This window comes from Eucyclogobius newberryi, unplaced genomic scaffold, assembly GCF_026437365.1.
Source record: "Eucyclogobius newberryi isolate DKJ021-1_F unplaced genomic scaffold, fEucNew1.0.hap1 SCAF_141, whole genome shotgun sequence".
In the NCBI taxonomy this organism is placed as follows: domain Eukaryota; kingdom Metazoa; phylum Chordata; class Actinopteri; order Gobiiformes; family Gobiidae; genus Eucyclogobius; species Eucyclogobius newberryi.
In genome coordinates, this window is record NW_027315770.1 from 25001 (window position 1) to 38633 (window position 13633).

Below are 13633 nucleotides of genomic sequence, written 5' to 3' on the forward strand. Positions count from 1 at the left end.
TATATATATATATGTGTTCAATACAGACTAAACAAGTTACAGGTCAGATCTGCGGCGAGGCGAGCTCAGTGACAGTCCCATGGTGCACTTTAGCCGGCTGTGAGAAGACAAATGACAAGTAAATATCAGAATAATATAATAACATAAGAAGACAGTTTGTGTCTAAGTCCCGCGCGTGTTTGTTCAGCTGCGTCTCTGCCGATGCAAATGTCCCGCGCATTTGAATCTACGCAAATCTGATGTCCAGCGGCACAGAAGGGGACATAAAGCGGGACACGGCAGAGCGGGACAGAGCGGGACACGGAGCGGGACACGGCAGAGCGGGACAGCGCGGTGGTCACGGAGCGGGACACGGCAGAGCGGGACAGCGCGGTGGTCACGGGGGACGGACACAGTCACAGTGGGACGGACACACGGCGTGAGGCGGAGGAGCTGCGCGGTGTGTGCGCTGTTCGCAGGAGGAAGCGCTCTGTCTCTGTCGTTGGCCGCTTCAGCCGCAGCAGCCGCAGTTCCGGAGGCTCGCACGGCTCACAGAAGGCTCGGGACTCGGTGGATGGACGGCCGGACTCTGAGCACAGCTGCCCGGGACACGACCTCGCTCTGAAGCGCGCTCTCGGCTCGTTCTGTTGGATCTTTGTGGCCGCTCTTCGCCGCCGCGGAGATGGGCGACAAGGCGCAGGGCACCAGGTAAGCGGCTAGCGGCTAGTTAGCTTAGCCTTAGCTTAGCATTAGCTTCACGCACTTGCGGATGTGCAGTGCTCTGGCGTCTGGTCACTGCGGTGAGAAGCGACGCTTTTTTAGCGATTGTGCAAAGATGAAGACGCACACGCCGCGTGTGACGGAGCGACACGACAGTAAAAGCACTTTGCGTCTCCCGCCGCCGCAGGAAATGAGCCTAAGTGTGAGAGTCGAGCGGTAAAACGCCAGAGTTTGGAGTGAGTTTGGTGTTAGCAGGGCGGGGTTAGCCACAGGCGGCTAACAGCCTTCAGCGGAAACAAATGTCACGTTTAGTGCAAAAACCCGTCCTTCATGAGCCGCTCACAGCGTCATTAATGTGCTCTGTCACGGCCACGCGCGTGGGATGAGGTGAACAACACTGAGCCAGACTGCACTGACTCCTGTGTCCAAACAAGAGCCGAGGGGGCGGACATGACAGCCAGGACGCTTCACTAAAGTCGTGTGCTTGTGGTGAAATGTGTCCGTGTTTATGGCTCTCGCTCTCAGCCGAATTAAAGACGTGTTTATGACACTTTATATTCCGCCTCAGCTTCGTGTCTGTGCGCGGAGCTCAAGTGGAAATCTCGTAAACAGTGATTCGGCCGCGCGCTCTGGTGGGCTCTAATTGGCTGTGAGGGCACAGTGCGTGGGCTTTTCTCCCCCGGGCCGGGGGGCCCTACGAGGCGTCCTAGGGGGGCCCTACGAGGCGTCCTAGGGGGGCCCTACGAGGCGTCCTACAGGGCCCCACAGCGCACCCAGGACGAACACACTTAAAGCGGGTTTCACGATCATAAGAACATGTGAAATGAGCGCGTGTCAAACTGGACTAAAGCTCCTGGAGCTGGTTCTACTGAAGGTCCAGCACAGTGACCGCTCTGTCCCAACTGTTTAAAACTGTTTTAAACTGTTTTAAACTGTTTAAAACTGTTTGTTTAAAACTGTTTAAAACTGTTTAAAACTGTTTTAAACTGTTTTAAACTGTTTTAAAGCTCAAATGCTGTTCGTCTGGACTAAACGCACTCGAAAACATAAATACATTATTAAATCTAAATGTCGAACTCCTTGAATGTTTTCATAAATATTCTGGGCCCCCCATGCTTCAGCGGGCCCCCCATGCTTCAGCGGGCCCCCCATGCTTCAGCGGGCCCCCCATGCTTCAGCGGGCCCCCCATGCTCCAGCGGGCCCCCATGCTCCAGCGGGCCCCCCATGCTCCAGCGGGCCCCCATGCTACAGCGGGCCCCCATGCTCCAGCGGGCCCCCCATGCTACAGCGGGCCCCCATGCTCCAGCGGGCCCCCCATGCTCCAGCGGGCCCCCCATGCTCCAGCGGGCCCCCCATGCTTCAGCGGGCCCCCCATGCTCCAGCGGGCCCCCCATGCTCCAGCGGGCCCCCATGCTCCAGCGGGCCCCCATGCTCCAGCGGGCCCCCCATGCTCCAGCGGGCCCCCATGCTCCAGCGGGCCCCCCATGCTCCAGCGGGCCCCCATGCTCCAGCGGGCCCCCTCCATGCTCAAAAGATACCGCTAGGTATTAAGATAACCGCGCTCGCTCGAGCGGCGCCTGAAACCGTCCTCTTCAGTGTCCAGGCTTTAGATGGTTTTGAACGAGGTATTTTGAAATGTGGACGGTCATTTTATTAATAATATTCCCTTTTTTCTAAGATTTATTATTAAATTGGGCCGGGAAGCGCTTGACGATAGTCCGCCATGACAGCTTACTGTTTACAAGTGAAAATTTGCATGCTGCGCGCTGATTGGTCGATAAAATATGTGTGCTTGGCTCTGATTGGCTGCCGAGCCGTGGTCCGGAGAATGCCAAAGCTAGTCGGCCCGTACCCATGGCATCTAAAAGCCTGTGTCCTGTACACCGAGGGAACTATATTATGATAGATCCATGCGCTTAGACATACTCGTATCAACCACGCATGTGCAGCCATGGAAACTGCTGCTATGGGGAGGAGCCAACGAGGCTGCAGGTGTGCAGGAGGTGCATCCTATGATTGACATGTGAATGCCAAACGCCACCAGGAAATGAGACTTAGACTTGGTGCCAAAAAATCTTCCATAATTCCTTTAAAGTACAGTTTGTGAATAAATGTTGAAAAATAAGATTTTAAAATGACAGGAAGTGGAGTCCCTCTGTGACGTCGTGGGTGTGACGTCGTGGGTGCGACGTCATCGGTGTGACGTCGTGGGTGCGACGTCATGGGTGCGACGTCATGGGTGCGACGTTGTGGGTGCGACGTTGTGGGTGCGACGTCGTGGGTGCGACGTCGTGGGTGCGACGTCGTGGGTGCGACGTCGTGGGTGCGACGTCATGGGTGCGACGTCATCGGTGCGACGTCATCGGTGTGACGTCATCGGTGTGACGTCATCGGTGTGACGTCATGGGTGCGACGTCGTGGGTGCGACGTCGTCGGTGTGACGTCGTGGGTGCGACGTCATGGGTGCGACGTCATGGGTGCGACGTTGTGGGTGCGACGTTGTGGGTGCGACGTCGTGGGTGCGACGTCGTGGGTGCGACGTCGTGGGTGCGACGTCGTGGGTGCGACGTCATGGGTGCGACGTCATCGGTGCGACGTCATCGGTGTGACGTCATCGGTGTGACGTCATCGGTGTGACGTCATGGGTGCGACGTCGTGGGTGCGACGTCGTCGGTGTGACGTCGTGGGTGTGACGTCGTGGGTGCGACGTCATCGGTGTGACGTCATCGGTGTGACGTCATCGGTGTGACGTCATGGGTGCGACGTCAGTGTGACGTCATGGGTGCGACGTCAGTGTGACGTCGTGGGTGTGACGTCGTGGGTGCGACGTCATGGGTGCGACGTCATGGGTGCGACGTCATGGGTGCGACGTCAGTGTGACGTCGTGGGTGTGACGTCGTGGGTGCGACGTCATGGGTGCGACGTCATGGGTGCGACGTCATCGGTGTGACGTCAGTGCGACGTCATGGGTGCGACGTCATCGGTGTGACGTCATGGGTGCGACGTCATCGGTGTGACGTCATGGGTGCGACGTCAGTGCGACGTCATGGGTGCGACGTCATCGGTGTGACGTCATCGGTGTGACGTCATCGGTGTGACGTCATCGGTGTGACGTCATCGGTGTGACGTCATGGGTGCGACATCAGTGTGACGTCATGGGTGCGACGTCATCGGTGCGACGTCATCGGTGTGACGTCATGGGTGCGACGTCATCGGTGCGACGTCATCGGTGTGACGTCATCGGTGTGACGTCATCGGTGTGACGTCATCGGTGTGACGTCATCGGTGTGACGTCATCGGTGTGACGTCATGGGTGCGACGTCATCGGTGTGACGTCATGGGTGCGACGTCATCGGTGCGACGTCATCGGTGTGACGTCATGGGTGCGACGTCATCGGTGCGACGTCATCGGTGTGACGTCATGGGTGCGACGTCATCGGTGTGACGTCATCGGTGTGACGTCATCGGTGTGACGTCATCGGTGTGACGTCATCGGTGTGACGTCATGGGTGCGACATCAGTGTGACGTCATGGGTGCGACGTCAATAAAGGTGTTTGATGGTATTATTGTGTGATTGATGTGGATCATGTTTGTGCTTGTGTCCAACAGGAAGTACAAGTATAAACTTTACACAAACGCTCAAACTGGGACAAATGTTTAGTCCAATCTGAAGTCTGTTATGTTTGACCGGTCACATGGATCGTGTGTGACCTCTGACCTCAGCCTGGAGGTCAGAGGTCACATGGATGCACTCAGAGGAGGAGCCTAACGGCTCTGCCACAGTCTCAGAGGAGGAGCCGAACAGTGTTTGTGGTTTTATTTTGACACAAATGAACTTTTGCTCAAACTTCCTGTTCTCGGTCACTTCCTCTTTCACACTTTCCACATTTAAGCTTCTCTCTTTGGTCATTTTAACACTTCCTGACTCAAAGCGCTCAGTCCCGTTCTGACCCGTTCTGACCCGTTCTGACTTGATGCATTTGGCGTTTTATCAACACAAATATGTTTACGACTCAAACTGTGTCAAACTAAAAACTTGATTTCGGTCTGAACTTTCAGCCTGAACTCAGTCGTGCGTCTGTGGCGTGTCTGTCGTGCGTCTGTGGCGCGTCTGTCGTGCGTCTGTGGCACGTCTGGCGCGTCTGTTGTGCGTTTGTCGTGCGTCTGTGGTGCGTCTGTGGCGTGTTTGTCGTGCGTCTGTGGCGCGTCTGGCGCGTCTGTTGTGCGTTTGTCGTGCGTCTGTGGCGTGTTTGTCGTGCGTCTGTTGTGCGTTTGTCGTGCGTCTGTGGCGTGTTTGTCGTGCGTCTGTGGCGTGTTTGTCGTGCGTTTGTTGTGTTGCACAGCTGAGGCTCTGCACTTGTCTGAACTTGACCCGGCTGCGCTCCGATTGGCCCCCAAGGATCATGTGACGCACTTCTTCAGACTAATGAGACGTCCTAGAGTCTGTCGTATGTGACCCGGGGCCCGGGGAGGCCTGGGGGGCCGGAGTACTTCCTGGTTTGAGTTTGAAGCTGACAGGAAATGGCCTTGTGTCACTTCCTGTCCATTTCCTGTTCTGCATGACCTCTTTAACTCTGTGTTTCCTGTTTCAGAGTTTTCAAGAAGTCCAGCCCCAACTGTAAGGTGAGTCATGTAAACATGTAACACGTATGACGAGTCATGTAAACATGTAACACGTATGACGAGTCATGTAAACATGTAACACGTATGACGAGTCATGTAAACATGTAACACGTATGACGAGTCATGTAAACATGTAACACGTATGACGAGTCATGTAAACATGTAACACGTATGACGAGTCATGTAAACATGTAACACGTATGACGAGTCATGTAAACATGTAACACGTATGACGAGTCATGTAAACATGTAACACGTATGACGAGTCATGTAAACATGTAACACGTATGACGAGTCATGTAAACATGTAACACGTATGACGAGTCATGTAAACACGTAACACGTATGACGAGTCATGTAAACATGTAACACGTATGACGAGTCATGTAAACACGTAACACGTATGACGAGTCATGTAAACACGTAACACGTATGACAAGTCATGTAAACACGTAACACGTATGACGAGTCATGTAAACACGTAACACGTATGACGAGTCATGTAAACATATAACACGTATGACGAGTCATGTAAACAAGTAACACGTATGACGAGTCATGTAAACATGTAACACGTATGACGAGTCATGTAAACAAGTAACACGTATGACGAGTCATGTAAACATGTAACACGTATGACGAGTCATGTAAACATGTAACACGTATGACGAGTCATGTAAACACGTAACACGTATGACGAGTCATGTAAACACGTAACACGTATGACGAGTCATGTAAACACGTAACACGTATGACGAGTCATGTAAACACGTAACACGTAAGACGAGTCATGTAAACATGTAACACGTATGACGAGTCATGTAAACATGTAACACGTATGACGAATCATGTAAACAAGTAACACGTATGACGAGTCATGTAAACATGTAACACGTATGACGAGTCATGTAAACATGTAACACGTATGACGAGTCATGTTAACATGTATGACGAGTCATGTAAACACGCAACACGTATGACGAGTCATGTAAACACGCAACACGTATGACGAGTCATGTAAACACGCAACACGTATGACGAGTCATGTAAACACGCAACGCGTATGACGAGTCATGTAAACATGTAACGCGTATGACGAGTCATGTAAACAAGTAACGCGTATGACGAGTCATGTAAACATGTAACGCGTATGACGAGTCATGTAAACATGTAACACGTATGACGAGTCATGTAAACATGTAACACGTATGACGAGTCATGTAAACAAGTAACACGTATGACGAGTCATGTAAACATGTAACACGTATGACGAGTCATGTAAACATGTAACACGTATGACGAGTCATGTAAACAAGTAACACGTATGACGAGTCATGTAAACAAGTAACACGTATGACGAGTCGGGTGACACGTATGAGGAGTCAGACATGTGACATGTAACAGTGATCACATGTTAAAGGCGTGGTCTGTGTGCACAGGTGACTGTTTACCTGGGGAAGAGGGACTTTGTGGACCACCTGGACCATGTGGACCCTGTTGGTACGACTGCTCCTTCTCTCCTCCCTTCTCCTTCTTTACACACTCTTTTCTCACTCCTTCTCTCCTCCCTTCTCCTTCTTTACACACTCTTTTCTCACTCCTTCTCTCCTCCCTTCTCCTTCTTTACACACTCTTTTCTCACTCCTTCTCTCCTCCCTTCTCCTTCTTTACACACTCTTTTCTCACTCCTTCTCTCCTCCCTTCTCCTTCTTTACACACTCTTTTCTCACTCCTTCTCTCCTCCCTTCTCTTTCTTTACACACTCTTTTCTCACTCCTTCTCTCCTCCCTTCTCTTTCTTTACACACTCTTTTCTCACTCCTTCTCTCCTCCCTTCTCTTTCTTTACACACTCTTTTCTCACTCCTTCTCTCCTCCCTTCTCCTTCTTTACACACTCTTTTCTCACTCCTTCTCTCCTCCCTTCTCCTTCTTTACACACTCTTTTCTCACTCCTTCTCTCCTCCCTTCTCCTTCTTTACACACTCTTTTCTCACTCCTTCTCTTCTCCCTTCTCCTTCTTTACACACTCTTTTCTCACTCCTTCTCTCCTCCCTTCTCCTTCTTTACACACTCTTTTCTCACTCCTTCTCTCCTCCCTTCTCCTTCTCTCACTCCTTCTCTCCTCCCTTCTCCTTCTTTACACACTCTTTTCTCACTCCTTCTCTCCTCCCTTCTCCTTCTTTACACACTCTTTTCTCACTCCTTCTCTCCTCCCTTCTCCTTCTTTACACACTCTTCTCACTCCTTCTCTCCTCCCTTCTCCTTCTTTACACACTCTTCTCACTCCTTCTCTCCTCCCTTCTCTTTCTTTACACACTCTTTTCTCACTCCTTCTCTCCTCCCTTCTCCTTCTTTACACACTCTTTTCTCACTCCTTCTCTCCTCCCTTCTCCTTCTTTACACACTCTTTTCTCACTCCTTCTCTCCTCCCTTCTCCTTCTTTACACACTCTTTTCTCACTCCTTCTCTCCTCCCTTCTCCTTCTTTACACACTCTTTTCTCACTCCTTCTCTCCTCCCTTCTCCTTCTTTACACACTCTTTTCTCACTCCTTCTCTCCTCCCTTCTCCTTCTTTACACACTCTTTTCTCACTCCTTCTCTCCTCCCTTCTCCTTCTTTACACACTCTTTTCTCACTCCTTCTCTCCTCCCTTCTCCTTTACACACTCTTCTCACTCCTTCTCTCCTCCCTTCTCCTTCTTTACACACTCTTTTCTCACTCCTTCTCTCCTCCCTTCTCCTTCTCTCACTCCTTCTCTCCTCCCTTCTCCTTCTTTACACACTCTTTTCTCACTCCTTCTCTCCTCCCTTCTCCTTCTTTACACACTCTTTTCTCACTCCTTCTCTCCTCCCTTCTCCTTCTTTACACACTCTTTTCTCACTCCTTCTCTCCTCCCTTCTCCTTCTTTACACACTCTTTTCTCACTCCTTCTCTCCTCCCTTCTCCTTCTTTACACACTCTTCTCACTCCTTCTCTCCTCCCTTCTCCTTCTTTACACACTCTTTTCTCACTCCTTCTCTCCTCCCTTCTCCTTCTTTACACACTCTTTTCTCACTCCTTCTCTCCTCCCTTCTCCTTCTTTACACACTCTTTTCTCACTCCTTCTCTCCTCCCTTCTCTTTCTTTACACACTCTTTTCTCACTCCTTCTCTCCTCCCTTCTCCTTCTTTACACACTCTTCTCACTCCTTCTCTCCTCCCTTCTCTTTCTTTACACACTCTTTTCTCACTCCTTCTCTCCTCCCTTCTCCTTCTTTACACACTCTTTTCTCACTCCTTCTCTCCTCCCTTCTCCTTCTTTACACACTCTTTTCTCACTCCTTCTCTCCTCCCTTCTCCTTCTTTACACACTCTTTTCTCACTCCTTCTCTCCTCCCTTCTCCTTCTTTACACACTCTTTTCTCACTCCTTCTCTTCTCCCTTCTCCTTCTTTACACACTCTTTTCTCACTCCTTCTCTCCTCCCTTCTCCTTCTTTACACACTCTTCTCACTCCTTCTCTCCTCCCTTCTCCTTCTCTCACTCCTTCTCTCCTCCCTTCTCCTTCTTTACACACTCTTTTCTCACTCCTTCTCTCCTCCCTTCTCCTTCTTTACACACTCTTCTCACTCCTTCTCTCCTCCCTTCTCCTTCTTTACACACTCTTCTCACTCCTTCTCTCCTCCCTTCTCCTTCTTTACACACTCTTCTCACTCCTTCTCTCCTCCCTTCTCCTTCTTTACACACTCTTTTCTCACTCCTTCTCTCCTCCCTTCTCCTTCTTTACACACTCTTTTCTCACTCCTTCTCTCCTCCCTTCTCCTTCTTTACACACTCTTTTCTCACTCCTTCTCTCCTCCCTTCTCTTTCTTTACCCACTCTTTTCTCACTCCTTCTCTCCTCCCTTCTCCTTCTTTACACACTCTTTTCTCACTCCTTCTCTCCTCCCTTCTCTTTCTTTACACACTCTTTTCTCACTCCTTCTCTCCTCCCTTCTCTTTCTTTACCCACTCTTTTCTCACTCCTTCTCTCCTCCCTTCTCCTTCTTTACACACTCTTTTCTCACTCCTTCTCTCCTCCCTTCTCTTTCTTTACACACTCTTTTCTCACTCCTTCTCTCCTCCCTTCTCTTTCTTTACACACTCTTTTCTCACTCCTTCTCTCCTCCCTTCTCTTTCTTTACACACTCTTTTCTCACTCCTTCTCTCCTCCCTTCTCTTTCTTTACACACTCTTTTCTCACTCCTTCTTTCCTCCCTTCTCCTTCTTTACACACTCTTTTCTCACTCCTTCTCTCCTCCCTTCTCCTTCTTTACACACTCTTCTCACTCCTTCTCTCCTCCCTTCTCTTTCTTTACACACTCTTTTCTCACTCCTTCTCTCCTCCCTTCTCCTTCTTTACACACTCTTTTCTCACTCCTTCTCTCCTCCCTTCTCTTTCTTTACACACTCTTTTCTCACTCCTTCTCTCCTCCCTTCTCCTTCTTTACACACTCTTTTCTCACTCCTTCTTTCCTCCCTTCTCCTTCTTTACACACTCTTCTCACTCCTTCTCTCCTCCCTTCTCCTTCTTTACACACTCTTTTCTCACTCCTTCTCTCCTCCCTTCTCCTTCTTTACACACTCTTTTCTCACTCCTTCTCTCCTCCCTTCTCCTTCTTTACACACTCTTTTCTCACTCCTCTTTTCCCTCACTCATCTTCTCACTCTTTCTCACTCTTTTCAGATGCTGTTGATCTTTAAAACTATGTTTTCCTCAGATGGAGTCATTCTGGTGGATCCTGAATATCTCAAGGATCGCAAAGGTACAAGGGTCTCTCTCTTTCTCTCTCCCTCTCTCCCTCTCTCCCTCTCGCCTCCTAACTCTTCCTCTCTCTCCTCCTCTCGTCTCCTCCTCTCGCCTCCTAACTCCTCTTCTCTCTTCCTCTCTCTCCTCCTCTCTCGTCTCCTCCTCTCGCCTCCTAACTCCTCCTCTTCTCTCTTCCTCTCTCGTCTCCTCCTCCTCTCTCGTCTCCTCCTCTCGCCTCCTAACTCCTCTTCTCTCTTCCTCTCTCTCGTCTCCTCCTCTCGCCTCCTAACTCCTCCTCTTCTCTCTTTCTCTCGTCTCCTCCTCCTCTCTCTCCTCCTCTCTCGTCTCCTCCTCTCGCCTCCTAACTCCTCTTCTCGTCTCCTAGTCTTTGTGACGCTGACCTGTGCGTTCCGTTATGGTCGGGAGGATTTGGACGTTCTCGGTTTGTCGTTCAGAAAAGACCTTTACATCTCCACTTTTCAGGTAAAAGCTCCACCAGCAGGGGGCTCCACCATACAGACACCAGCAGAGGGCTCCACCATACAGACACCAGCAGGGGGCTCCACCACACAGACACCAGCAGGGGGCTCCACCATACAGACACCAGCAGGGGGCTCCACCACACAGACACCAGCAGGGGGCTCCACCATACAGACACCAGCAGGGGGCTCCACCATACAGACACCAGCAGAGGGCTCCACCATACAGACACCAGCAGGGGGCTCCACCACACAGACACCAGCAGGGGGCTCCACCATACAGACACCAGCAGGGGGCTCCACCATACAGACACCAGCAGGGGGCTCCACCATACAGACACCAGCAGGGGGCTCCACCATACAGACACCAGCAGGGGGCTCCACCACACAGACACCAGCAGGGGGCTCCACCATACAGACACCAGCAGGGGGCTCCACCATACAGACACCAGCAGGGGGCTCTACCATACAGACACCAGCAGGGGGCTCCACCATACAGACACCAGCAGGGGGCTCCACCACACAGACACCAGCAGGGGGCTCCACCACACAGACACCAGCAGGGGGCTCCACCACACAGACACCAGCAGGGGGCTCCACCACACAGACACCAGCAGGGGGCTCCACCATACAGACACCAGCAGGGGGCTCCACCATACAGACACCAGCAGGGGGCTCCACCATACAGACACCAGCAGGGGGCTCCACCATACAGACACCAGCAGGGGGCTCCACCATACAGACACCAGCAGGGGGCTCCACCACACAGACACCAGCAGGGGGCTCCACCACACAGACACCAGCAGGGGGCTCCACCATACAGACACCAGCAGGGGGCTCCACCACACAGACACCAGCAGGGGGCTCCACCACACAGACACCAGCAGGGGGCTCCACCACACAGACACCAGCAGGGGGCTCCACCACACAGACACCAGCAGGGGGCTCCACCATACAGACACCAGCAGGGGGCTCCACCATACAGACACCAGCAGGGGGCTCCACCATACAGACACCAGCAGGGGGCTCCACCACACAGACACCAGCAGGGGGCTCCACCACACAGACACCAGCAGGGGGCTCCACCACACAGACACCAGCAGGGGGCTCCACCACACAGACACCAGCAGGGGGCTCCACCACACAGACACCAGCAGGGGGCTCCACCATACAGACACCAGCAGGGGGCTCCACCACACAGACACCAGCAGGGGGCTCCACCACACAGACACCAGCAGGGGGCTCCACCACACAGACACCAGCAGGGGGCTCCACCACACAGACACCAGCAGGGGGCTCCACCACACAGACACCAGCAGGGGGCTCCACCACACAGACACCAGCAGGGGGCTCCACCACACAGACACCAGCAGGGGGCTCCACCACACAGACACCAGCAGGGGGCTCCACCACACAGACACCAGCAGGGGGCTCCACCACACAGACACCAGCAGGGGGCTCCACCACACAGACACCAGCAGGGGGCTCCACCATACAGACACCAGCAGGGGGCTCCACCACACAGACACCAGCAGGGGGCTCCACCACACAGACACCAGCAGGGGGCTCCACCATACAGACACCAGCAGGGGGCTCCACCACACAGACACCAGCAGGGGCCTCTACCAGCAGGGGCCTCTACCAGCAGGGGCCTCTACCAGCAGGGGCCTCTACCAGCAGGGGCCTCCACCAGCAGGGGGCGCCACACTGATGTGTTTGTGGTTCCAGGCGTTTCCTCCAGTTCCAGAGGAAAGAAAACCAAACAGTCGCCTCCAGGAACGACTGCTCAAGAAACTGGGCCAACACGCGCATCCTTTTTACTTTACTGTGAGTACTGCAAATACTACTGCAAATACTACTACTGCCAACACGCGCATCCTTTTTACTTTACTGTGAGTACTGCAAATACTACTGCAAATACTACTACTGCCAACACGCGCATCCTTTTTACTTTACTGTGAGTACTGCAAATACTACAAATACTACTGCAAATACTACTACTGCCAACACGCGCATCCTTTTTACTTTACTGTGAGTACTGCAAATACTACAAATACTACTGCAAATACTACTACTGCCAACACGCGCATCCTTTTTACTTTACTGTGAGTACTGCAAATACTACAAATACTACTGCAAATACTACTACTGCCAACACGCGCATCCTTTTTACTTTACTGTGAGTACTGCAAATACTACAAATACTACTGCAAATACTACTACTGCCAACACGCGCATCCTTTTTACTTTACTGTGAGTACTGCAAATACTACAAATACTACTGCAAATACTACTACTGCCAACACGCTCATCCTTTTTACTTTACTGTGAGTACTGCAAATACTACAAATACTACTGCAAATACTACTACTGCCAACACACGCATCCTTTTTACTTTACTGTGAGTACTGCAAATACTACAAAAACTACTGCAAATACTACTACTGCCAACACGCGCATCCTTTTTACTTTACTGTGAGTACTGCAAATACTACAAAAACTACTGCAAATACTACTACTGCCAACACGCGCATCCTTTTTACTTTACTGTGAGTACTGCAAATACTACAAATACTACTGCAAATACTACTACTGCCAACACGCGCATCCTTTTTACTTTACTGTGAGTACTGCAAATACTACAAATACTACTGCAAATACTACTACTGCCAACACGCGCATCCTTTTTACTTTACTGTGAGTACTGCAAATACTACAAATACTACTGCAAATACTACTACTGCCAACACGCTCATCCTTTTTACTTTACTGTGAGTACTGCAAATACTACAAATACTACTGCAAATACTACTACTGCCAACACACGCATCCTTTTTACTTTACTGTGAGTACTGCAAATACTACAAAAACTACTACTGCCAACACGCTCATCCTTTTTACTTTACTGTGAGTACTGCAAATACTACAAATACTACTGCAAATACTACTACTGCCAACACGCGCATCCTTTTTACTTTACTGTGAGTACTGCAAATACTACAAAAACTACTGCAAATACTACTACTGCCAACACGCGCATCCTTTTTACTTTACTGTGAGTACTG

General features: G+C 51.2%; 1 protein-coding gene across 3 annotated transcripts in view; it reads left to right on the plus strand.

The window, feature by feature from the left end:
* Window positions 1-444: 444 nt before the first annotated feature.
* Window positions 445-13633, plus strand: part of LOC140360163 (arrestin red cell) — a 34314-nt gene continuing 21125 nt past the window's right edge. For 2 of the 3 annotated variants that reach the window (XM_072445408.1, XM_072445410.1), the window contains exons 1-6: window positions 445-687; window positions 5294-5324; window positions 6764-6824; window positions 10061-10105; window positions 10475-10572; window positions 12297-12395. In XM_072445408.1, coding sequence (XP_072301509.1) covers window positions 662-687; window positions 5294-5324; window positions 6764-6824; window positions 10061-10105; window positions 10475-10572; window positions 12297-12395 — 360 coding nt within the window. In that variant the 5' untranslated portion in view covers window positions 445-661. The remainder of the gene's footprint in view (window positions 688-5293; window positions 5325-6763; window positions 6825-10060; window positions 10106-10474; window positions 10573-12296; window positions 12396-13633) is intronic. The other variant, XM_072445409.1, reaches the window with a different exon arrangement.